This window comes from Zingiber officinale, chromosome 4A (assembly GCF_018446385.1).
Source record: "Zingiber officinale cultivar Zhangliang chromosome 4A, Zo_v1.1, whole genome shotgun sequence".
Lineage (NCBI taxonomy): Eukaryota > Viridiplantae > Streptophyta > Magnoliopsida > Zingiberales > Zingiberaceae > Zingiber > Zingiber officinale.
In genome coordinates this window covers 130,722,142-130,746,063 of record NC_055992.1, presented here as the reverse complement: position 1 = coordinate 130,746,063, position 23,922 = coordinate 130,722,142, and the positions used below count along the sequence as shown (strand labels likewise).

Below are 23,922 nucleotides of genomic sequence, written 5' to 3'. Positions count from 1 at the left end.
GGGGAGAAACCGACAACGAGATCGACAAGGTAAGTGAGGTACGATCTCTTCCTCCTGATAAAATGTTTAAATTCATTAAAATTTTAACAAAAGATTGCTGCAAATTAGAAAATGAAAATAAAGATTTAAAAGCAATATTAGCTGCATCTTGTCCGTTAGAAATGCTAGATAAATCAAATTTAGAAAATAAAAAATTAAAATTAGAAATTCAAATTTTAAAAATTCAAGTAGAAAACTTGAAAAACTCTGCTGGCTCATCTAAAACCAATTTTAGAAAGTTCAATAATTTGAATTGGTATTATAGATATCACCAGGGACAAATTAAAAATATCTCTAGAAAATATGTCCCTAAGAAATTTTTAGTTAATCCAGTAGGTTGGAACCTTTATTGGGTTCCTAAATCTTGCTTAGTGTAAATTTTAAAATCAAAGTTAGCGCTTTAAGTGAGAAAATTAAATTTTTTTTTTAAATTCTATTTTCAAAAATAATTTTTACTTAGAGTGTTTAGAAAAATTTTCAAAAATTATTTTTTCCTAAGTTAAAATTTTACTTAGAGTTTTTTTTGCTTTTATTGATTCAAGAATTTTTCAAAATATTTAATTAAGTTTTATTGATTGCAAAATTCTTTTTCTAACTTAGAATCTTTTGACTTAGAAATTTTTTTTGAGGTAGCTTTTCAAAATTTTCTAAGCCTTTAACCCTTAGATTTTTTTTGGAACCCCATTTTTTTGTGATCAAAGGGGGAGAAGGATAAGTATAAGTCTAGGGGGAGGTAGCCTAAAACTATTTTTTTTCTATCTTTGTGCACTAAATTGTAAATTTAGTTAGTTTATTTTTTGTCTAGTTAACCCTAGCTTAACTTGGGTTGATCACACCAAAAAGGGGGAGATTGTTGGAACCCCAAGGTTGGTTTTTGGTGTGATCAACAAGTTAAGTTAGGTTCTGTTGTTTTCTAACCTTGTGTCTAAGTGTGCAGGAGCTTAGGAGCACAGGTACTCGAGCGCTAGCGAGAAGGACGGCACGCGGTGCGTCCGAGGGACGAGGTGCTGCGGAAGAGTAAACCGGCGGACGAGAAGGAAGTGCACGCGATGGTTCCGAGGTACGAAAGCCGGAGCGGAAGATTGCTCAGGGAGCAAGAGACGCAGCTAGCGCGAAGGTCGGCACGGGGTGCGATCGAGGGACGAAGTCTGCGGTTGAGTACGCTGGTGGACGAGAAGGACGATTCCGAGGGACGAGAAGCCGGGAGGAAGCACGCTCGAGAAGACCGGAAGATGGGCTCGGTGAGCCTATTCCGGATGTCGAGATCACCAATCAAGCGGATCCGGGGCAGAAGACGCCGAGACGGGGACTTAACGGAGAAGTGGTCCGGACAAAAGTCAACCGCAGTTGACTTTTGCTCGGCGCCGAACCAATCAGGCGCCAGGCTGTCCGGCGCCGGAATGCTTCGCCCGGACCTGATTTTGATCAAGATCGCGATTTACGTGATCTGAACGTTAGGATAAACTTTATCCCGGGCGCCGGAACCCTTCCAGGCGCCCCGACCAAGGCTATAAATATAACCTTGGTCCAGAAGCTCTTCATCAGTTCAGAAATTGTAAACAACACTTGTGTGCTTTCACTATTTAGATTAGCTTCTGTCTTTCTGTGCTTACACTGCTGTAAACGAGGCTTCTCCGCCTGAAGGAGTTCTTAGTGCGATCTTCATCCTTGGATTAACAACCTCCCCGGTTGTAACCAAGTCAAATTCGGTGCCTCGTTTTTATGCTTTATTTTCTGTTTAATCTATTTTTTATGTGTTAGCTTAATCGTACGAGAAAGGGTTGTGTTTGATTTTTCAGGGCTATTCAACCCCCCCTTCTACCCGGCCGCATCGGTCCTACACTATATGTTATAACAACTATCAAGTAGTTTCTACACATTATAAGAGCTATTGGATAGTTTTTACATGGTATAAATCATAAATTTTAAACTCATCCTAAACATATTATAACAACTATTACTGAGTAGCTTTTACATTTTGTAGAAACTATTCAGTAACTATTATACATTATAGAAATTACTTAGTAGCTTCTATTATAACGATTAGGGTTGTAAATGAACCAAGCGTTCGTAAACAAGTTTGGTGTTCGGCTTGGTAAGAGCTTGTTTATGTTCGTTCAATATACATAAGATTAATTAAACAAACAAGCTTGAGCAGCTCGTTAAGCTAAACAAACAAGCTTGAACACATATGTGTTCAGCTCGTTAACGTTCATGAACAATGTTCACGAACCATATTAATTAATAAAACTCTTTTCAATATGTTAAATAAATAATAAAATAAAATAAGTAAATAAATTTAAATTATCAAACTCAATAATCAATCAAATAATTAAAAGTTTCAAATAATTAAATAAGCTTGAATTGAGAGCTTAATAACATCTAAACGAACCAAGGTCGAACCAAACTCGAACAAAACTCAAGCCAAGTTTGAATTGAGAGTTTGATAACATCTAAATGAACCAAGCTCAAGCAAAGCTTCAAACAAGCTCAAGCTCATAAAAAATAAACCAAGCCAAACTTGAATACTCATTTCAAAAGCTTGGTTCATTTTAAGCTCGGCTCGACTCGGCTTAGTTACTTTATCAAATAAGTTTGAACACCCTAAAATTCGACTCGGCTTGACTTGTTTACCGTCCTAATAATGATGAGTTAAGGTGTAATTTCATGATAAAATCCGTTTATTTATTTATTAAAAAAAAATGCTCATATGATATTTTTCACCTTTCAATTTTTACCCAATTTTTTTAAAAAATATTTTCACAGTTTTTTTCTATTTTATTAAAATCACAAAGAGGAATTATAAGGCCCCTCTAATAATAAAAAAAAATAAAAATAGAGAGGTCTTTTTCATGAGAAAGGGAACCTTTTTATATTTCTTTTTTTTTTTCCTGCTTAATTTTCAACAGCATAAACAAAGGATTTTCTTATCATTGCCTTGTTCCTCCCAAGAATTCCCAAAGGAATTGCAAGCTTGAGTTTGCAACGATTAGAAGAACACCCAGTGAGATAATCTTCCTGATTTCTTTGACTCTGCTCATATTCTTCTCTAATTTTGGCGCAGTAGTTCCCTGTCCCTCTCGCCATTAATTTTTCTTTGTCAGTGGAACAGTTGGATCCATTTTCGCGTGGAGTAGTTGCATTTGGTTTGGATCTTCATCTCTTTTTCTCTAAATCCTGCATTTGTTTCCTCAATCGTAGTATTTTCTTCGGCCTGCAACAAAATTATATATGGTTTTGAATAGATTCACACCTTAACTTCTTCTGAATCAAATCTCTTAACCTGTTTCTGTGAACTGGTTCAGGTAATCCTTTATCTTTGGTTTCTTCATCATGGATCTGCTTTTCAGCAACTCTTCCCTTTTGCTTCTTCGCTAATCATGCATATGTGAGATGGATTCGTGTCAAATTTGAAAAAAGAGGGGAAAAGTTTAGATTTTTCTGCTTAAATCTGATGCAATGAAGCTTGCTTTGCTTCTATTGTTGGCTCTGCTTCTTGATCTCGCTTCAACTGGCCTCGGCAAGAATGAAACCGCCGCCAGGCCTGCTACAGTGCACATCGGTGCCATTTTTTCTCATAATACCACCATTGGAAGAGTCGCCAAGGCTGCAATCGACGCTGCCGTGAGCGACATCAATGCAGATCCAAGCATCCTCCGCGGCACAAAACTGGTCGTGGAAATGCAAGATTCCAATTGCAACAACTTCATTGGTGTGGTTCAAGGTGCAGCATATATAGCACATTACCTGACTGTTGAAATTCCTGCACGAGCTTCAACACTGCGGGCTTATTGTTTCCTTTTTGGGATTTTACTTGCACAGCTTTGCAGTTCATGGAGACGGATATCGTTGCGATCATCGGCCCCCAGTCCTCTGTAATCGCCCATGTCATTTCGCATGTTTCGAACGAGCTCCGAGTTCCTCTCGTTTCCTTTTCTGCAACAGATCCCACACTTAACTCTCTGCAGTATCCCTTCTTTGTCCGTAGCACCCGGAGCGACCTCTTCCAAATGGCTGCCGTTGCTGATCTAGTCGACTATTATCAGTGGAACCAGGTTATAGCTGTTTTCATTGATGACGATCATGGTCGGAATGGAGTTGCTTCTCTAGCTGACAAACTTGCAGAAAAACGCCACAAGATCTCATACAAGGCGGCATTACGATCTGGGGCAACATCGAGCGACATCATGGACTTGTTGGTGAAGGTCGCACTCATGGGCTCAAGGATTATCGTCGTACATGTGAGCTCAGACATCGGCATCAGAATCTTCTCCACGGCAAGATACCTCGGTATGATGTCGAGCGGGTATGTTTGGATAGCAACAGATTGGCTTGCTTCTCTGTTGGATTCTTCCTCACTGCTAGATGCAACGACTATGGAGGCAATGCAAGGAGTTCTCGCTCTGCGCCAGCATACCGCCAATTCGAAGCTCAAGAATGTGCTGGTCTCGAGATGGAGCCAACTAGTGAAGAATGGAAAGGCTGAAAACTTCAAACTGAACTCTTATGGTCTATATGCTTACGATACAGTTTGGTTGGTTTCTCATGCATTGGATGCCTTTTTCAGAGATGGAGGAAGGGTCTCATTTTCAAATGACTCGAATTTACACGACGCGGAGGGAGGGAGCCTACACCTTGAGGCCATGAGCGTGTTCGATGAGGGGCAGGTTTTGCTGAACAAGATTTTGAACACAAGTTTTGATGGTGTAACTGGTAAAGTCCAGTTTGATTATGAAAGGAACCTGATCCGACCGGCCTATGATTTGCTCAACATAGTAGGAACTGGGTGGAGAACAATTGGTCACTGGACAAATTATTCAGGATTGTCGATTGTTCCTCCTGAAAAGTTGTATGGAAAACCAGCAAATCTTTCTGCTTCTAATCAACAGCTGTTTAGTGTGATTTGGCCCGGGGATACGATATCCAAGCCTCGCGGATGGGTCTTCCCTAACAATGGCAAAGAACTGAGAATTGGAGTTCCAAATCGGGCAAGTTTCCGACAATTCGTTTCGGTATCATCAAAGAGTAATGACATCAAGGGATTCTGCATAGATGTGTTCACTGCCGCTGTCAACTTGCTGCCTTACCCTCTTTCCTACAGATTTGTATCCTTTGGAAATGGCCATGAGAATCCCAGTTATTCCAAGCTTGCTGAAATGGTTGCACTAGGGGTAAATGCTCATTGAATTTTCCAATTAGTAGAAGAAAAAGCAACACGAAAAACTTCTTAATCTCGATTCTTTTCTTGTTTTAGGAATTTGATGCCGCTGTTGGTGACATGAGCATAGTAACGAATCGAACAAAGATTGTCGATTTCACACAGCCATATGCTGAATCTGGGCTTGTAATCGTCACCCCTGTGAAAAAGATGAACTCTGGTGTGTGGGCTTTCTTGCAGCCATTTACCTGGGAAATGTGGCTGGTCACAGTGTGTTCCTTGCCTCTAATAGGAGCTGTGATTTGGATCCTCGAGCACAGGCTCAACGACGAATTCCGTGGCCCTCCTAAAAGGCAGATAGTTACTGTATTCTGGTAAGCTGTTATCACATTCTTGGCATAGGATTTGATCTCGCGTGAGAATTATAAACATCTTCATTCTATATAATCTTTGATTTCTTTGCAGGTTCAGCTTCTCGAGTCTGTTTTTTGCACATAGTAAGTGAAGCCTACTTGATCTTCAGTCACTACTGTTGTTCAAGTATTCAGATTTCTCTCTGTTTGTTCACAGGGGAAAACACCATGAGCACTGCAGGGCGTATGGTTCTCATAATATGGCTGTTCGTCGTGCTGATCATCCAGTCGAGTTACACGGCAAGCTTGACCTCGATTCTCACTGTCCAATATCTGTCATCATCACTGGGAGGCATCGACAAATTGATCGCCAGCAACGAGCCTATTGGCTTTCAAGTCGGTTCGTTTGCTGAAAACTATCTCGCCGAGGAGCTCGGCGTTTCGAGATCCAGACTAAAAGCTCTTGGCTCGCCTGAGGACTATGCGAGAGCACTCGAACGCGGCTCCGGCGAGGGAGGTGTCGCCGCCGTGGTGGACGAGCGCCCGTACATCGACCTTTTTCTCTCGACTCAATGCAAGTTTGCTGCAATTGGCTCAGAATTCACCCGAAACGGCTGGGGATTCGTAAGTTTTCGCAAGAATTTATAATCACTGTACTGTTCGGTTTGCATGAACCTCCTTAGCCTCTGCGCAGGCGTTCCCGAGGGACTCTCCTTTGGCGGTTGATTTCTCGACTGCAATCCTTACGCTGTCGGAAAACGGCGATCTCCAACGGATCCACGACAAGTGGCTGAGCACGAGCGCGTGCAGCTCCGATGGGAACGAGCTCGATTCTGAAACCCTCCATTTAAACAGCTTTCTGGGCCTGTTTCTGATATGTGGACTGGCTTGTGTTCTGGCTTTGCTCGTGTATTTCGTAGGCATGATTCGCCAGTACTTTCGCCATTGCCCAGTGGAAGGAACTGATTCTTCCGCCGCCGAAAGTTCGAGCTCAAGGCGCAGCCTGCGGAGGTTCTTCTCTTTCATGGATGTCAAGGAAGAAGATGTGAAGAACAGGTCCAAGAGAAGAAAGATTCAGCGGGAAGAAAGCAGTGTTGTTTCGAATCAAAGTTCTGTTGGTTTTAACTCGGCGATATCTCCATAATTGTAAAGATTCAGATAACTTTAATTGGGCTACATATAGTTTTATATATATATATACACAGAATTTTGAATGTGTATATTGTTCTTTTTTTTTAATATATTTTTTAATTGTCCGTCATTAAACTATGATAAATATTCGAGGAATGAATCTCTTAAATTATTACATTAATATTAGATTGTTCCTCGAAAGGAACGTGTTGTAGAGTTTGACTATAATATTTTATCAATGACAGCTATATCTTTCAAACTCAAGTATAGTATTAAATATGCAAAAGTATTGAAGTATTTTGGTAGAACTCCTAAGGAGAAAGAGATATTTTGTCTTCTATATCCCTAAACTTTTGATTACAAAGCTATTATATAGACTTGAAAGAAACTTAGAGGGTAAGTAAGCTTAAATGCTAAGTAATCGTTTAGCTTATCAAGGTGACTCTTTGATTCATACAACAATTACATCCACGATGGAAGAGTGATGGTCCAACTTCCTCATAATGATGGTCAACACATTAACTTTAACACTCCCCCTTAATGTGTTGTTGGATTCCAAGTTTGGCTCGGAGCTGTTCAAATCTTTCTCTCGGAAGTACTTTTGTGAAGATGTCAGACAATTGCTCCTCAGATCGACAGAATTCAAGTTGAATTTCTTTATCTTCAATTGCCTGTCGAATGAAATGATGCTTGAGTGCTATATGTCGAGTTCGGCTGTGGTGAACTGGGTTCTTAGCCATAGCGATTGCAGATTTGTTATCGCAGTATAGCACGGTTCCTTCAATCTGATGATGACTGAGATCAGCTAAGATTCTTCGAAGCCAAATTGCTTGTGAAGTGGCTACTGATGCTGAGATGTACTCGGCTTCCGCAGACGATTGTGCAACACTTTGTTGTTTCTTGGACAACCATGAGAATATTGCTGAACCAAAAGAGAAATAGTACCCCGAGGTGCTTTTCATGTCGTCTAAGGATCCACCAAGATCACTGTCACAATAACTGACAAGGTTAAGTGCGTGATTCTTTTGAAAGCTTAGACCGAGGTCGGTTGTCCCTTGAACATATCGTAAGACGTGCTTTGCTATACCGAGATGAAAATGGCTTGGCCTCTGCATAAATCTTGAGAGTAGACTTGCAGCATACATGAGATCAGGCCTAGTTGCTGTGAGGTATAACAAATTACAAATGAGGCTACGGTAGTGAGTGACATCCGCTGCTTTTCCTCCATCTTCCTTTTTCAATTTCTCCCCCATAATAAGTGGTGTAGAGACAGGATTGCATCCCAGCATGTTGAATTTCTTCATAATCTTTTCTGCATATATCTTTTGGCAGATAAATACTATCTCTTCTTCTTGGTAGATCTCCATGCCCAAGAAATGTCGAAGTAGACCCATATCGCTCATTTCATACTTTTGAGTCATGTCATCTTTGAACTCTTCGATCATCTTCTTGTTGCTTCCAGTGAAAATTAGATCATCAACATAAAGAGTGACTATAAGAACATCATTACCTTGCTGCTTGACATACAAAGTTGGTTCACTCTTGCTCTTCTCGAATTTTGTTTGGTTGAAATAGTTGTCGATCTCACTGTACCAAGCGCGAGGAGATTGTTTAAGTCCATATAACGCTTTCTTAAGTTTGTAGACTTTTCCTTCTTTTCCTTTTATGATGAAGCCCTGAGGTTGATCTACATACACTTCTTCCTTCAATTCATCATTGAGAAATGCTGACTTGACATCAAGCTGATAAAGTTTCCACCCTTTGCTGGCGGCGAATGCTATTATAGCTCGGATTGTGTCAAGCCGAGCTACTAGGGCAAACGTCTCCCCGTAGTCAATTCCAGGCTGTTGAGAATAACCTTTGGCAACTAGTCTCGCTTTGTGTTTTTGAATGGATCCGTCTGGTTTGTGCTTGACTTTGTAGATCCATTTAACACCTATGACTTCTTTGTCTGTTGGTTTATCAACAAGCTCCCATGTATGATTTTTTTCAATCACACGGACTTCCTCCTCCATTGTTTTTTTCCACGATTCTTCTTTGATTGCTTCATCAAAGTTCTCAGGCTCAATGGAGCAATAATTGCATGTAGCATATATATCATCTAATGATCTGTACCTTTTTGGAGTTGTGCTCGGGGATGAGGAGTTTGATGAAGTTGGATCGCTTTCGTCATTGGGTTGAGATGAGCTTGAATCTGGTGTGCTTGGCTCAATTTCATCTTCTTTGTCAGTACTGATCAGAATGTCTTTCTTCTCAACTTTGTTTTCTTCCCAATTCCATAAAGCATTTTCATCAACTTGAACATCTCGGCTAATAATAACTTGACCTAGCTGTAGGTTAAATAGTCTATAACCTTTGCTCATGGTACTGTAGCCGACAAAAATACATCTTTCGCTAGATTCGTCAAGTTTGCTTCGTTTCTCTTTTGGAATTTGAGAATAGTAAATGCTTCCGAATACCTTGAGATGGTTCACCGATGGTCTTCTACCACTCCATGCTTCAAACAGAGTCTTGTTTGGTATGGTCGTGGTTGGGCATCGATTGGATAAGTAAACGGCTGTGTAGACTGCTTCAGCCCAGAAGATTTTGGGTAAACCTTTCTCGTGCATCATTGATTTTGCCATTTCAACGATTGTCTGATTTTTCCTCTCGGTAACACTATTTTGTTGAGGGGTGTACCTTACCGTTAGTTGCCTTTCTACACCTTCATCTTCACAAAAATTGTGAAATTCTGTAGAAGTGTATTCTTTGCCTCTGTCACTTCTTAAGGTTATGATGAAGCATCCACTCTGTTTTTCGATGAGACTCTTAAACTTCTTGAATATCATGAATACTTCAGACTTCTGTCTCATGAAATAGACCCAAGTCATGCGAGTGTGATCATCGATGAAAAGAATGAAATACCTATTCTGAGTATGAGAAAGGGTGTCCATCGGTCCGCAGACGTCGGTGTGGATAAGTTCCAACTTTTCTTTAGCTCTCCATGATACTCCTTTTGGGAAAGGAAGTCGATGTTGCTTTCCAAACGCGCATCCTTCGCATACATGTTGCTTTCCTTCTATGTGAGGAAGTCCTTGCACCATACTCTTGCCAAATAACTCTTTGCGGCTTTGAAAATTAAGATGACCAAGTCGTCGATGCCATAAGGTTGATGTCAGGTAGTCCGAGGTAGAAGCTCGATGAGCTTTTAAATCGACATAATTGATATTGAGAGCGAAGCTTCGATTGACCATTTTGATCTTTGTGAGCACCTTTGACTTATCTCTCCTGTCAAATATAACACATTCATTGTTATCGAAGCAGAGCTTGTACACATTTTCCACCAATTGTCCGAGGCTGAGTAAATTTTGACTCAAGCTCGGCACACACAAGACATTGTTGATGCAGCTCGGACCTTCCTTCGTCTCGATGGCGATTCTCTCAAGTACTTTTGACTTTGTTTGCTCTTCGTTTCCAAACTGAACAGGAGCATTGATGCTATTATCGAGCTCAGAGAAAATTTCTGAGATCGGCGTCATATGGTTGCTGCATCCACTGTCTAGCAATCATTTTCCTTGCTCCTTGTTGGTGGCTGTGTGACATACATAGAATGTTCCATGTGTCTCCTTAGCTGTTTGATTTTCTCCAACCTGATTTGCCTGATAAGAGTTCCTACTTTGGCAATCTTTGGCGAGGTGACCAAATCGATTGCATATTTTGCATCTCGATTGGCCTTTGAACCAACAGTCCTTCTCGGAGTGATTTGGCTTATTGCAGTTGCTGCAATTCGATGAGTTATCTTTCCCTCTTCCTTTTGAGTTACGTCCACCTCGTCCTCTTGATTTCCATCCACCTCGTGATTGGCCCTCTCGTTCGTTGTTACCAATTTTGAGCTTTGATTAGAATGCACTCTCTATTGGCTTTTCAGAATGTCTGGACAATCTTTGCTCGAACGATTTTAGGGACGCCATCACTTCTTGAATTGTGAGTGTTGTTAGGTCCTTTGTTTCTTCAATGACGACAACAATGGGATCATATTTCTCAGGAAGACATATGAGAATCTTTCGTACCAGTCTCTGATCTGTAATATCTTCACCATGAGATTTCATTATGTTGACCAAATCAAAGATTCTAGTTGAGAATTCCATGAGTGTTTCTTTCTCCTGCATCTTGGCATTTTCGAATTCCTTGAGTAGTGATTGGAGCTTAATCGCTCTCACTTTCACATCTCCTTGAAATTCGCTCTGCAAAATCTTCCATGCTTCTTTAGCAGTGTCGGCACGCATGATTCTGGGAAATATAGCCTTAGTGACTGCTCTGTGAAGGATTGAGAGAGCACTTGCGTCGGTTTGTCGAGACTTCTCTAATTTCTTCAGACCGGCTTCGTTGAGGGCAGTGGTTTCCTCGGGCTCTTGCACTCCATTCTCCACAATCTCCCATTGGTTAAGAGATCGAAAGATGGTCTTCATCTTTACGTACCAGAAATCATAGTCTTCGCCATTAAATTCTGGGATGAGATGGTTGATGTTTGTAAAGCTCGAGCTGACCATGGATTTGGATTGGTAGAACCTGGAGGCTCTGATACCAACTATTGAAGTATTTTGGTAGAAATCTTAAGGAGAAAGAGATATTTTGTCTTCTATATCCCTAAACTTTTGATTACAAAGCCATTATATAGACTTGAAAGAAACTTAGAGGGTAAGTAAGCTTAAATGCTAAGTAACCATTTAGCTTATCAAGGTGACTCTTTGATTCATACAACAATTGCATGCACGATGGAAGAGTGATGGTCCAACTTCCTCATAATGATGGTCAGTCAACACATTAACTTTAACAAAAAGTTTGAGTTATATGATCTAATTGTAATGTATCGACAAGAATCACTATATCTCCATGAGAACTTATGTGTAGTATTAAATAAACAAGAGTTCTTATATCATAGGTTGGATAAGAATAAATATTATAGGAAAACCAATAGTCTAAAATTTGAAACATGGAACATGAAAATTTTTACTAGTAAATCAATGGAGGTAGTAAAGGGACCAGATCCTCTCGACCGCTTTTTGCGGTCAAGGGGATGACCCCTTTGCACATGCAAAGGGGTCATCCCCTAGATCGCAAAAAGCGGTCCAGAGGATCTGCTCTAGGTAGTAGATGTGATGAATGGGAGAAAAATTAGTATTTTGTATGTACAAGAGATAAAATGGGTAAGCAAGAAGGTAAAAATGATAGAGAACTCGAGTTATAATACATAGTAAAACAAGAAATGGAGTGAGTATTGCTGTAGATAGTTCATTAAAGGATGGAGTTATAAAGGTAGTTAGAAAAAGGAATAAAATTATAGTCCTTAAAGAAACTATGAACGTAATCAACATATATGCACCACAAGTAGGATTAAATGAAACTACCAAATAAAGATATTAGGACGCCCTTGATGAAGTATTACAAAATATTCCGCAAAATGAAATGATTTTAATGGGAGGTGATCTAAATGGACACGTCAGAGTAAAAAATGAGAAATATGAGAGAGTACATAGGGTTATGAGTTTTAAACAAGAAATGAAAAAGAGAAAACTATATTGGATTTTGTGATAACATATGACCTTATATTAGCCAACATATTTTTTAAGAAAAGAGAAAAACACTTGGTCAAGTTCAAAAGTGAAAATAATAAATCACAAATTGTCTTCTTGTGGTTAGAAAAAGGGATAGAAAGATTTATAAATATTACAAGGCCATTTTTCGAGAAACCTTAACTACTCAGCATAGATTAGTAGTGTTGGATATACGCTTAAAACATAATATCAATAGAAAGAAAATATATACGACTCGTAGAATTAAGTGGTGGAAGTTAAAAGATAGGAAGAAAAATATATTTAAGGAGAAGGTAAAAGTACAAACATTAGATGAAATATACGGTGACTTTAATATGACATGAAATAAGATGATATCAAAGTTAAAAATAATAGCTAAGAGTGTGCTTAGTGAGTGAAAGGGGCATGTGCTACTAAATAAAGAATCTTGGTGGTAGAATGAAAAAGTATAAGAGAAAGTGAAGAAAAATGAACAGCTTATAAGAAATTATATATTTATAAGAACGAGGAAAACTTAAAAAGAAATATACAATAGCCCAAAAAAAAAAGATAAGAAAGTTGTGAATGAAATAAAGAATGAAACTTTTGAATGATTATATCAAAAAAATTAGATACAAAAGAATGATAAAGAGACATTTATAGAATAGCTAAAGTGAAATAAAGAAAGACAAGAGATCTTATCTAAATAAAATGTATTAAAGACGAATGCAATAGAATACTAGTAATAATAGAGAAATAAAAAAGCAATGGAAAAAATATTTTCATTAATTTTTAATGAAAGTTTAGATAACCAACTTAATTTAGGTAATTTAAGTAGGTCAAATGAGTATAGAAATTTAAATTTTTATTGTAGAATTCAAATTTAAGAAGTAGAGCAAGTTTTAAATGGGATGTATAATGAAAAAGCTGTTAGACCATATGATATTCCGATAGAGCTATAAAAGTGTCTAGGGAAATAAGGTATTGAATGACTTGAAAAATTATTTAACATGATATTGAAAGTGAAAAAAATATATGATCAATGGAGGATAAGTACTCAAGTTCCCTTACATAAGAATAAGAAAGACTTATAAAATTATGTAAACTATAGGGATATTAAACTAATGAGTTATACCATAAAACTTTCAAAAAGAGTAATAGAAAAGAGATTAAGCAAGAAGACCACGGTGACCATAAATAAATTTGGGTTAATGCCTGGAAGGTTAACAATAGAAGCTATACATCTTCTCAGATAACTAATTAAAAAATATTGAGAGCAAAAACAAAATCTACACATGATATTTATTGACTTAGAACAAGCTTATGATAGAGTCTCAAGAGAAATTATATGAAGAATTCTAGAAAAGATAGGTGTTAAGGTAACATATATTGAACTAATTAAAGATATATATGAGCATGTAACTATCAGAATAAAAACTACTTTAGGCGGAGTAATGAAACATTTCCAATAAAAATAAAGTTACATCAAGAATTAACTCTAAGTCCCTATATTTTTACGCTAATTATGAACGAACTCTCTGCACACATTCAAGACAGTACTGTGGTGCATGTTACTTGTAAATGATATTATTTTGGTAGATAAAATACGTGAAGGAGTAAATGTTAAACTAGAATTTTGGCGGGAAACACTAAAAGGAAATTTTTTTAGTTTTAATAGAATAAAGATAAGATAAAGTTTAGTAATATTAGAATAATTGTTAAGATAGAAGATGACAAATTGCCTGAAATTGAATATTTTAAATATTTAGGATTATTTTTTTACAAAACAATGGAGAGATTAAAAGAGATGCTTTACATAGAATATAAGTAGGATGGTTGAAATGAAGGACAGTGTCAAGTATTTTATGTGATCGTAAAGTAGTTCTAAAACTTAAAGAAAAGTTCTACAAAATCACAGTTAGATCTGTTATGTTATATGAAGCTAAATATTGAGCTATGACTCGAGCACATAAGCAGAAGATGAGAGTTACAGTAATGCTAATGTTAAAGTGGATGTGTGAACATAAAAGAATAGATAAAATAAAAAATGAGTACATTAGAGAGAAAGTTGGAGTTGCATCTATTGAGGAAAAACTCCGAGAGACAAGTTTAAGATGATACGAGTATGTACTTAGATGACCAATAAATGCTCTAATTAGGCGATGTGAAACTATAATAAATATGCACGTCAAACGATGAAGAGGAAGACAAAAAAAATTGATTAGCAACAATAAAACAAGAAAAATTTATTTAAATATAGATGATGATATAATAAGGGATAGAGTCTAATGACGTAAAATGATCCATATAGTCGACTATACTTAGTATAATAAGATTTGATTATTATTATTGTATATATTTTTAATTGACACTATGTATTCAACTTACATTGAAGTGATCAACTTAGTCTTACAAAAAATTTTCATCAACTATCATGATAAATCAGAAAATACTATAACGAATGATCCATTAGCTTAACATTCGTAAGTGAATCATTGATTCATTAATTTGTTCAAATTGACATTCAATTTTTAGATATATAGAAAATTAAAAAACGGTCTCCGCTGCACCAAGGCAATGTGTATGGTTCCTTGTTCTCCCCTCTTCAAATACACATTGCATAGCCATGCTATTTATTATTTCTTGTATTTACATTCGTATCCAATCAGCCAGCGTGTAGCCTTTTAGCGGCCCCAGAACTCCCTCCCTTGGACCTGTTGAGCATCCACTCACCATCCGCCGCGTGGATACATGGATCTCGTATTTAATACTCGGATCTAACCCTCACTTTCGACAACTGGCCACCGCCGCCATGCCGACTCGCCGGAGGCCCTCCTCGAAGCCTGTAGAGGTCCAGACTCCGACCGTGGCTGAGGAAAAGAAACCCCTACCGGCGGAAGACCCGCCCTTGGCTCTGCCGAAGCTTGGCATCATCGTCCCCGCCGCCGCGGCGTTTTCCCTCCCCTTCTTCTACCTCGTGTTCGTTCATTACCAGATCGAGCCTGGGCTTCGGAGATCCATTTCCATCAGCGCAGCCATGAGCTTCGGCGCCTTCGTCGTGGCCGTAAGGATGATCCCCGTGGCGGCACGCTACGTGCTGCGCCGAAATCTCTTCGGGTTTGACATCAATAAGAAGGGGACTCCGCAGGGAGCCATCAAAGTGTTAGTTAATTCTTCCCTCCTAGCTTCTCTACCATGGATTTCTTATTTAAATGTTACCTTTCGTTTATTTTTTGATAGTGCCAGGTTTCTCTGGTGTCAATTTTGTTAATTTCTGACTCCATGCGAGTTGATTGCGTAAAATTTACTGTTGGTAGCCGAGTTTATGATACTGGCGATTGAACTTTATTTCGTTTTACCTAAATAAAGTCTGTTTCTTCCACGCAAAGGATGATTACTGTTAGTTAAATTTAACCGTTGGAACACACGCATGTCCACTTTCCTCATCTTACATTAAGAAGACCAAGTCTGGTTGCATATTTGTGACCAGCTAGCTGAAATTGTTGTTAGAACTCTATCATACTTGACAAGTTTTGGCCATTTTATATTGAATTTTCTTGCTTTCACAAAATCTTCATATCAAAATTTTATACATTATTTTCATATTTATTGAGGTAATATTATTATTGACAAACTGTATAAAGTCTCCATATTATATAAATTATTGACATTTGAATCCTCTACTAGGATGTCATCATCTGTATTTTGCTTATCATGGTTAATGTTTCGGTTACTCATCAAGTTGACACTATTTCAATTTTTTCATTGAACTTGCCGATATTATTAAGTTGCTTTATAATGGAGACTAACCATGGCGACTTCTCAGGGATCAACATAACTAAACTGATGATTATTGACTTTGTTTGTCTGTCTTGTCGATCTTTTGTTGGTTTCCAAAAGTTGGATTCTCTTATGCATAACTTTGTGGTAATAATGTTTAGGTTGGGAAATAACTCTAGATTGCAATACCCAAATAGCTAAATAACTTGGAAAATAGGATGCTCTATTGCTAAGATGCGTGTTAGTTTTTTTTTATGAGTTTTTATTTCCATTTTTCTTTGTTCAATATGAGCTAATAAATTCAACACACACACACACACACACACAAAACATTTGTGTAACAACAACCTACTCTCACTGGAAGAAGAATTCTTGCATGAACTTAATGAAGGGACAAATTTGTTTTTGAAAGGTATTAATCTGTATAATAATTTGAATATTTATGATTTTGAGAAATATTTATTGCAATGTCTATGCTTCATCATATTATGCATCAAGATATTCATAATATCATGAATTGTTTTTCAGGCCGGAGTCTTTAGGCATCCTTATTGGATTTGTCTACTTGGTTGTTGCCATATTGTTTCAGCATTTCAACTTCACAGCAGACTCCAATGTATGTATATTTGTGTATGAAGCTCATGAATATATGCTGTGTAGATGTGCATTTCTCAATGTATTTTCTGAGCTGACTCTTCAGAAATATACGAAAATAAGCAATTAAAGTTTTTTGTAGACTTTCTTATTCTGATATAATATGATGCACTGTAATTGTTGTAGGAATACTCTCCAGGTAGTTGTGGTGGTAAGCAGCTTCATTTTGTCTAAAAACTGAGATTCCATTTTAGAAGAATATTGTAATAAATTAACAATGAAACAAAGGTTGTGTTCAATTTATTGAGAATCTAGGAATCTGAAGAAATACAGTTATGATTTTATAGCTTCTAACTTACCTATTACGCAGTTGTTGGCCGCCTGGCTGAAGGTACGTAGTATCTATTCTGAAGATTCAGTGTAGTATGCAGTGAGTTCAAGAAAATGTGGTAACCGATAGATATGAATAAATAGATTTGAAGCCTTGAAAGAAACCTATAGTATGAGTATGACTGATTGTGTGCTTGTTTAGATTCTCATACATGTTCAAAACTTCAAATCATATGTCAAACCACTAAACAGTTAATGTTGCACCTTGCAGCACCAGGTCTCTTTTGCATACATGTCCATACCAGGTTCCTTTTGCATTTGGAAGAGTTTTGTGCTCATTTCTTATCACCTTGTTAGTTGTTCGGTGATAGAGGCAAGCATGGTCATATATGATCGCACTTCCATATTTCAAACATTATGTTGTATTTGATATTTATGGACTCTTTTAATGAAAGTTAACTAAACCAATGTAGTTTTTTGACTTACCACCCTTTTCTGCATTCTCTGAATGTGCTCTGTTCATGTAAGATGTTTGTTTGACTTGTTCACATTTCAACTGCTTAATGTTCACATTATGGGTTCAGAAATCTAACATGCACTGTTGTCCTTTCGGTGGGCAGCTCTTATTTCAGATAATGCAAATGGATGATGCATTCCCTTCAGAAGACTAATATGCGTTTATGAATTTAAGTCACTTGTATGGCTGAGCTGATTGTTTTGAATGCAGTGGCTTGTTGAGTATAATGCAGCACTGGCTTCTATCTGCTTCATGATTCTTCTGGGATTTGTGGATGATGTTCTTGATGTCCCATGGAGAGTGTATGATCTGCTGAAGCAACTTTATTGTATTTAATTTTTCTAGCATTTTTTTATATTATCTTTTTCTTGACAAGTTCCTACATCTGCATCATCTCATTCATCTGGAGTCAATTCTGCATGCAGTTCCCTAGATGAAGCTGATTCTCTTTTCTTTTGAAGGGCAGAAAATTGGTGCTACCTTCATTTGCAACTCTTCCCTTGTTAATGGCATATGCTGGGCATACCACCATCATCATACCAAAGCCACTTATTCAATATGTTGGAGTAGCTGTTCTTGATTTAGGTACTTTTTTGGTGGACACTAACACATGACGTTTTACATACACCATTTATCACATTGGAATAGATTAGATATTAGTTTTGACTTTCGTGTTAACTGCTGATAGTGTTAGGTTGCATCATGAGAATGCTCATAAAAAGTGAAAAAGAAAAAATTCATTCAAAAACCATCCCAGCTCTTAATTCAGAAGTGAACACTGTGTTAACAATTTTCAATATATATGTATCATAGTCATAGATGAACCTCACGAAAGAATGAAGATGTGATAGTGACATCTTCTGTGTTGTTTGCTAGGAGTAAAAGGCACTTCAACTCGGAATTGTTAGGACCAAAAGTAGCTAGAGGGGGGGGGTGAATAGCTCGTCGCGTTCGCTCGGTGCTCGGTGTTGCTTGTTGTTGCTTGTTTCTTCAAGAATGCGCAGCGGAAAATACATAAACAAACACAAACACGCTAACACTAGGAGTTTACTTGGTATCCACCTCACAAGAGGTGACTAGTCCAAGGATCCACACCACGCACGCACCCTCCACTATGAAAACACTCCTTTTCGGTAACTACCGAGGGCGGAGAAGCCCTACAAGACTCTCAGTACAAGAAGAAAGGAAAGGGAAACAAAATACAAGCGCAAAGCTTACAATGAGTACAGAAAACCCTAACCCTAGCTTCTCTTCTTGCCTTTGATCCGCCTCTTGACTTGGAGAGCTTCCAAGGTCCTTCAAGAACTGGCGATCTGAGCTTTGTGAGCGCTGTGGAGGAGTAGGCGAGAGCTCTGGAGTGAATCGGAGAAGTGATACCGCAGCCATCGAACGCCTGCAGCTATAAACGAGGCCAACGGTCGGATCCCGATCGATTCGAATGTTCCCAATCGATCGGGGAGGCTTTGGATCGATCCACGGATCGATCGAGCGCCTATCGCGAAGCGCTGGATCGATCCACGGATCGATCCGGCGCTTATCGCGCCGACTGCCTCCCAATCGATCCAGCGATCGATTGGGACCTCTGATCGATCCACGGATCGATCATCGATTGGACTGGCCGGATCGATCCATCGATCGATTGAGATCGGATCGATCCACGGATCGATCCAAAGAGGTTTTGTCGAAACCAAGTCCCAAATATCCAAACCAACATCCGGTCAACCTTGACTGTTGGTATGTCATGCCAGCATCTAGTCACTCCCTTGACCGCTAGGACTCCTTACCAAGTGTCCGGTCAATCCTTGACCCACGGACTTTTCTCTGTGCCAAGTATCCGGTCAATCCCTTTGACCTACTTGGACTTTTCTTTCATGCCAAGTATCCAGTCAATCCTTTGACCTACTTGGACTTCCCAGCACCAGATGTCCGATCATCCTTGATCCATCTGGATTTTCCCTTGCCTGGCTTCACTCACCAGGACTTTCACCTAGCTTCACTCACTAGGGTTTTCCATCTGCCTAGCTTCACTCACTAGGACTTTCACCTGGCTTCACTCACCAGGGTTTTCCATCTGCCTAGCTTCACTCACTAGGACTTTCACCTGGCTTCACTCACCAGGGTTTTCCATCTGCCTAGCTTCACTCACTAGGACTTTCACCTGGCTTCACTCACTAGGACTTCCTTCTGCCTGGCTTCACTCACCAGGACTTTTCTTCTGCCTGGCTTCACTCACCAGGACTTTCATTTTGCCTAACATCCCAGTTAGGACTTCCCAGTCAAGTATCCAGTCAACCTTGACCTACTTGACTCTTCTTCAATCAATATCTTATTGTCAAACATCTAAACCCAAACCAAGACTCAGCTTGGTTACCCAGGTCAACCTTGACCTGAGGGATATTGCACCAACAGGAATAATCTGACTAGTCTAGTCCTAATTTTACTTACTATAAGGATGCAAGTTAAATAAAAGGAAATCCTACTTACAGAACACACATGCATGTGATTCCACCTTCATACAGTCTCCTTCCTGAAGGATTTTGAATTTGTACATTTTTTTTATCAATAAAAAATAAATGTTGGATTTACCACCATACTTTTCTTTCTATTCCAGAGATTCCTAATATACTATTATACTAAGGCAATGTTTGGGAGGGTAGAATGGATTCCTCTTATCATTCCTTTCCATTCAACTCTCATTTTTTCCCATTCCATTTCCTCTATGTATTGGGGTTTAGATTGAATGGAATGGTGTGGAATAGATATATACTGCTTTTCCTATCTCGGTTTCAACATTGCAATAAACATTGAAATGATTTGGACAATTAAAAAGAGTTATGCAAGCATGAATTTAAAAAAGAAAATAAAAAGGAGGTGAGATCTAAGATTTTTTTGGTATTTAAACTTAGAATACTGATTCCTAGGAATGAATGGTTCTGTTCCTCCTTTTCAAATAGACAGATTGGAATCCAAAGTGGAACAGTGATTCTCTTCCCCTTTTGATTCAACATATCAAACATGCCACTGCCATTCCATTCTCCAAACACGAAATTGAGTTATATAGGTGCACTCCTAAGGATAGGATTGATATTTCTCTAAGTCTAATTCTGATGAGGTGTGATTTTAACCATAGTGGACTCAAGGTAAGGTTGATAATGATATGAATCCTGTATGCCTGATAAAGAGTAGTTCAACCATGTTATTTATTTGTTTAATCTTGAATTTTTCAATGAAGATGTTTTCTCTCAATAATTATTTCAAACTGTTTATGCATGGTCTCTTTTTGGGCTCTCTAGCAACCTCTGTTGGAATTTTGTTCTAATAAATAGGTATCATCTATCACTAGATTGATTCATGATGTTGCTTTTGTTTTTGTCTGTATATTTGTGGGAAGAACAGGTTGGATTTACAAGCTATATATGGGCATGTTAGCAGTTTTTTGCACAAATTCCATTAACATTCATGCTGGTTTAAATGGTCTGGAAGCTGGGCAGACTGTTGTAATTTCAACTGCAGTAAGAAGGCTACACATCTTGATATTTCTTCCAAATATTTCATTTCCAGATGAAACTAATAATAGGCAACCAAATTACAGGTCTTAATCCATAATGTGATGCAAATTGGTGCATCAACAGACCCAGAATATCAGCAGGCTCATGCGTTTTCTATTTATCTTGTCCTTCCCTTACTGACTTCTTCATTGGCTCTACTTTCTTATAACTGGTAATCGTAGTCAGCTCAACAATTGGTAATTGTAGTCAGCTCGAATACATTTACAAAGCTTGGCATTTGGAAGTCTATGCAACAAAGATTTTTTCCAGATATGACTAGTTCTATTTGTATGATAGGTATCCTTCATCAGTCTTTGTGGGTGACACCTACACCTACTTTGCTGGAATGGCTTTGGCTGTTGTTGGAATTCTTGGCCATTTCAGGTATGCTCAATTCTTTTGCTAACTTTCTATTTTCTATATATATATGAAGCTAGAACAACTGCAAATTCTTAGCTGTAGTTGTCTGCCTATGGACGTCATCATAATATTTCTTTGTGCTGTAAAATTCTTTCTGAAAGTAGAACATTTAGATGGTTTGTACAGAGTAAAGCACATAAAAATGGTCTTGATCTCCATGTTGAATACTAATGCTTATTAGCACGTTTGATAGATATCAAGTGATGGACATCTTAGCATTTGACTTAAAATCAGTATTTTGGCATAGGAACAATATTTCTTTAAACCAGATATAACCCCCACTTCTGCACAATTGACCTGGTGAAACATGAGATTTCTGATTCTGAAGCTAATGACCTATGGAAAAGACATACACTGGTGGAAGATCTTTGTTGCTAGAGTTGTTCGAGACGTGGTCAGAGGGAAGGAAAAAATCACCGGCACATGTTAATTTTCTTTCTCTACTTCACTGCCAGCTCTAAGGCTATTGATAAAGATTCCCAAGGATACTTTCGATGCTAGCTATTCTGTTCAACCATGCAGGAATCGCTCAACTGAGTAACAATTTTGTGATGGGATTTATGACTCCTGCTAAGACCTGTTTGTCTATACCACATAACTGTATCAATATGCACGTTAGACTTTTATGTGGATTTTACATGCACATAATTCTGAACTCTTATCAATTTATTCATGCTAAGTAACTGCTGTTTCTCTCTAGTGAGACACTGCTACTCTTCTTCTTGCCACAAGTTTTGAATTTCCTGTACTCATGTCCTCAGGTTCGGTTAGCCTCCCATTTGTAAGTTTCAGTTCCAAATATATTATTTTGTGCTACGTGATCATTTTATTTTGTATTGTCTCTATTGTCATTGCAGCTTTTAAAGATAATTCCTTGCCCAAGGCATCGCCTACCAAAGTAGGTTCATTCTATATTCTCTGTTGAATCATGTTTCCATCTTTACAGATCCTTTTCAGACATTGTCAGTTTTTTGTTCTTCAGATTTGATCCTCGAACAGGGCTGTTGACTGGGACAAAGGATGGCACCCTGGTAAACCTGTTCCTCAGATTGTTCGGCCAGTGCACCGAAAAGATGTTATGCATCAGACTTCTTATTTTCCAGGTGAGTTTGCAGGAATTACTTCCCCTTGCATTTCTACCAGTGTAATGAATGCATCAATACTTTCTTTACAGGCTTTGTCGTGTATTTTCTGTTTCTGGTTGAGGCATTTTCTTGCTGGATGGTACAAATGAGGTGAGAGAGCAAACCTGACAAATTTACAGTTATTTCCTGACATCTCGACCGGTAGATTCCTTGGCCGCAACTTTTTTGAGACTCATAAATCTTTTACTCGCTGATGAAATGTTAAGATTTCCAGCCGATACTACTCACCAAAGTGTAAAAATACCATGAGTCTATGCATCGTCCCAATATTGAGTGTATTTCGAGCTGAATAGAATCATTCTACTCCACTCCTGTTAGAGTTTTTTTGCTCTTGTGAAATGTTATCTGAAGTAGAAGATTTATCAATGAAATTCCTGGTGTCTGAAACTTGTTGTAGATAGACTTTGTAGAAACTACTCAAGATAAACAATTAAAAGATACATTTCTGTTAATTGTTTATCCAAAATAGATTTATTCTTTTGTGGAAAAAAGGTGATGTACTCACCCTAGACGCTCCTTCAAACCCGCCCCAAGACATTTGGAAGGGAGATAAATCATGATGACGGAGTGACATCGCTTTAAGTAAGAGGGATTTTTTTCTCCAATAAATTATTTCCTCAGGTATTCTGTTCTCTTGTGACAATCTATCATCTGAGTACTAGCTCAGTTATGTTCATGAGGACAAAATAATTTACTCTTTGAATATTGATAAATTGGTCACCCCATAACATTTTAGAGAAGCACATTATTAGTTTGGCAAGAACAATTATATAAAAAAAATTTATTCTAGAAAATTTCACTTACCCCAACAATTTCTTAAACTTTCATTTGACCTTCAAATTTTGCTAAATGACAATTGACCTTCTAATTTTTAAAAATTAATCATTTTGATTATAAGAAAAAATCTAATAATTTTAAAAATCTAAACTTACATCCGTTCGCTTTGATCGAATGGATGCCAAATTCATGAATGGTATTTAATTGGTAAAGTGTAATTTACCTGAATCTAGGCGGTGAAATGAACATGGCTCTCTCACCCTCCGACTTATTTGTTCGCAAATGGAGAACTGTTGAGATGATTTTCTGATTCTTTAGTTCGTCAACCTACGAGACGACGCAAACCTTCTAAGTTATAGTTTAAGTTGATTCCTGCACATCGCTCCAAAGACTTGTGCCGAGAAAGATGCCAACTTTTGTACTTTATCTGTGTTAATTTCTGCTTTCTTAAATGCAGAAGGCTCGTGTTGATGCACACTCCAAGTACGCTGTTGCAGTTTCTTTATCTTTTCTCAGCTTTCTAGGAAGTTGCATGGATCGCTCGGTTCAAATGGGAGTCATTTTGTACCAAAAAAGAG

The 23,922-nt window shown here is 38.1% G+C and overlaps 2 protein-coding genes across 6 annotated transcripts; both read left to right on the top strand.

The window, feature by feature from the left end:
- Nucleotides 1-2,945: 2,945 nt before the first annotated feature.
- On the top strand, nucleotides 2,946-6,811 carry LOC121971219 (glutamate receptor 3.1-like). Of its 4 annotated transcripts, none has more exons than XM_042522371.1 (7): nucleotides 2,946-3,043; nucleotides 3,345-3,763; nucleotides 3,862-5,210; nucleotides 5,294-5,571; nucleotides 5,663-5,694; nucleotides 5,768-6,174; nucleotides 6,245-6,811. In XM_042522371.1, the coding sequence occupies exons 2-7, from the start codon at nucleotides 3,499-3,501 to the stop codon at nucleotides 6,692-6,694; spliced, it is 2,781 nt and encodes a 926-aa protein (XP_042378305.1). In that variant the 5' UTR covers nucleotides 2,946-3,043; nucleotides 3,345-3,498; the 3' UTR covers nucleotides 6,695-6,811. The 4 variants fall into 4 exon arrangements, with proteins under 4 accessions (XP_042378305.1, XP_042378306.1, XP_042378304.1 ...); XM_042522369.1 differs by having other exon boundaries at nucleotides 2,961-3,185; XM_042522372.1 differs by having other exon boundaries at nucleotides 2,957-3,763; nucleotides 6,234-6,487.
- Nucleotides 6,812-15,017: 8,206 nt separating this feature from the next.
- LOC121971217 (UDP-N-acetylglucosamine--dolichyl-phosphate N-acetylglucosaminephosphotransferase-like) lies at nucleotides 15,018-22,965 on the top strand. Of its 2 annotated transcripts, XM_042522367.1 has the most exons (11): nucleotides 15,019-15,395; nucleotides 16,542-16,629; nucleotides 17,665-17,756; nucleotides 17,921-18,039; nucleotides 20,851-20,966; nucleotides 21,047-21,174; nucleotides 21,300-21,386; nucleotides 22,123-22,183; nucleotides 22,280-22,320; nucleotides 22,405-22,525; nucleotides 22,597-22,965. In XM_042522367.1, exons 1-11 carry the CDS (start codon nucleotides 15,046-15,048, stop codon nucleotides 22,654-22,656), a joined length of 1,263 nt encoding a protein of 420 aa, XP_042378301.1. In that variant the 5' UTR covers nucleotides 15,019-15,045; the 3' UTR covers nucleotides 22,657-22,965. The 2 variants fall into 2 exon arrangements, with proteins under 2 accessions (XP_042378302.1, XP_042378301.1); XM_042522368.1 differs by lacking the exon at nucleotides 22,597-22,965 and having other exon boundaries at nucleotides 15,018-15,395; nucleotides 22,123-22,203; nucleotides 22,405-22,512.
- Nucleotides 22,966-23,922: the final 957 nt, after the last annotated feature.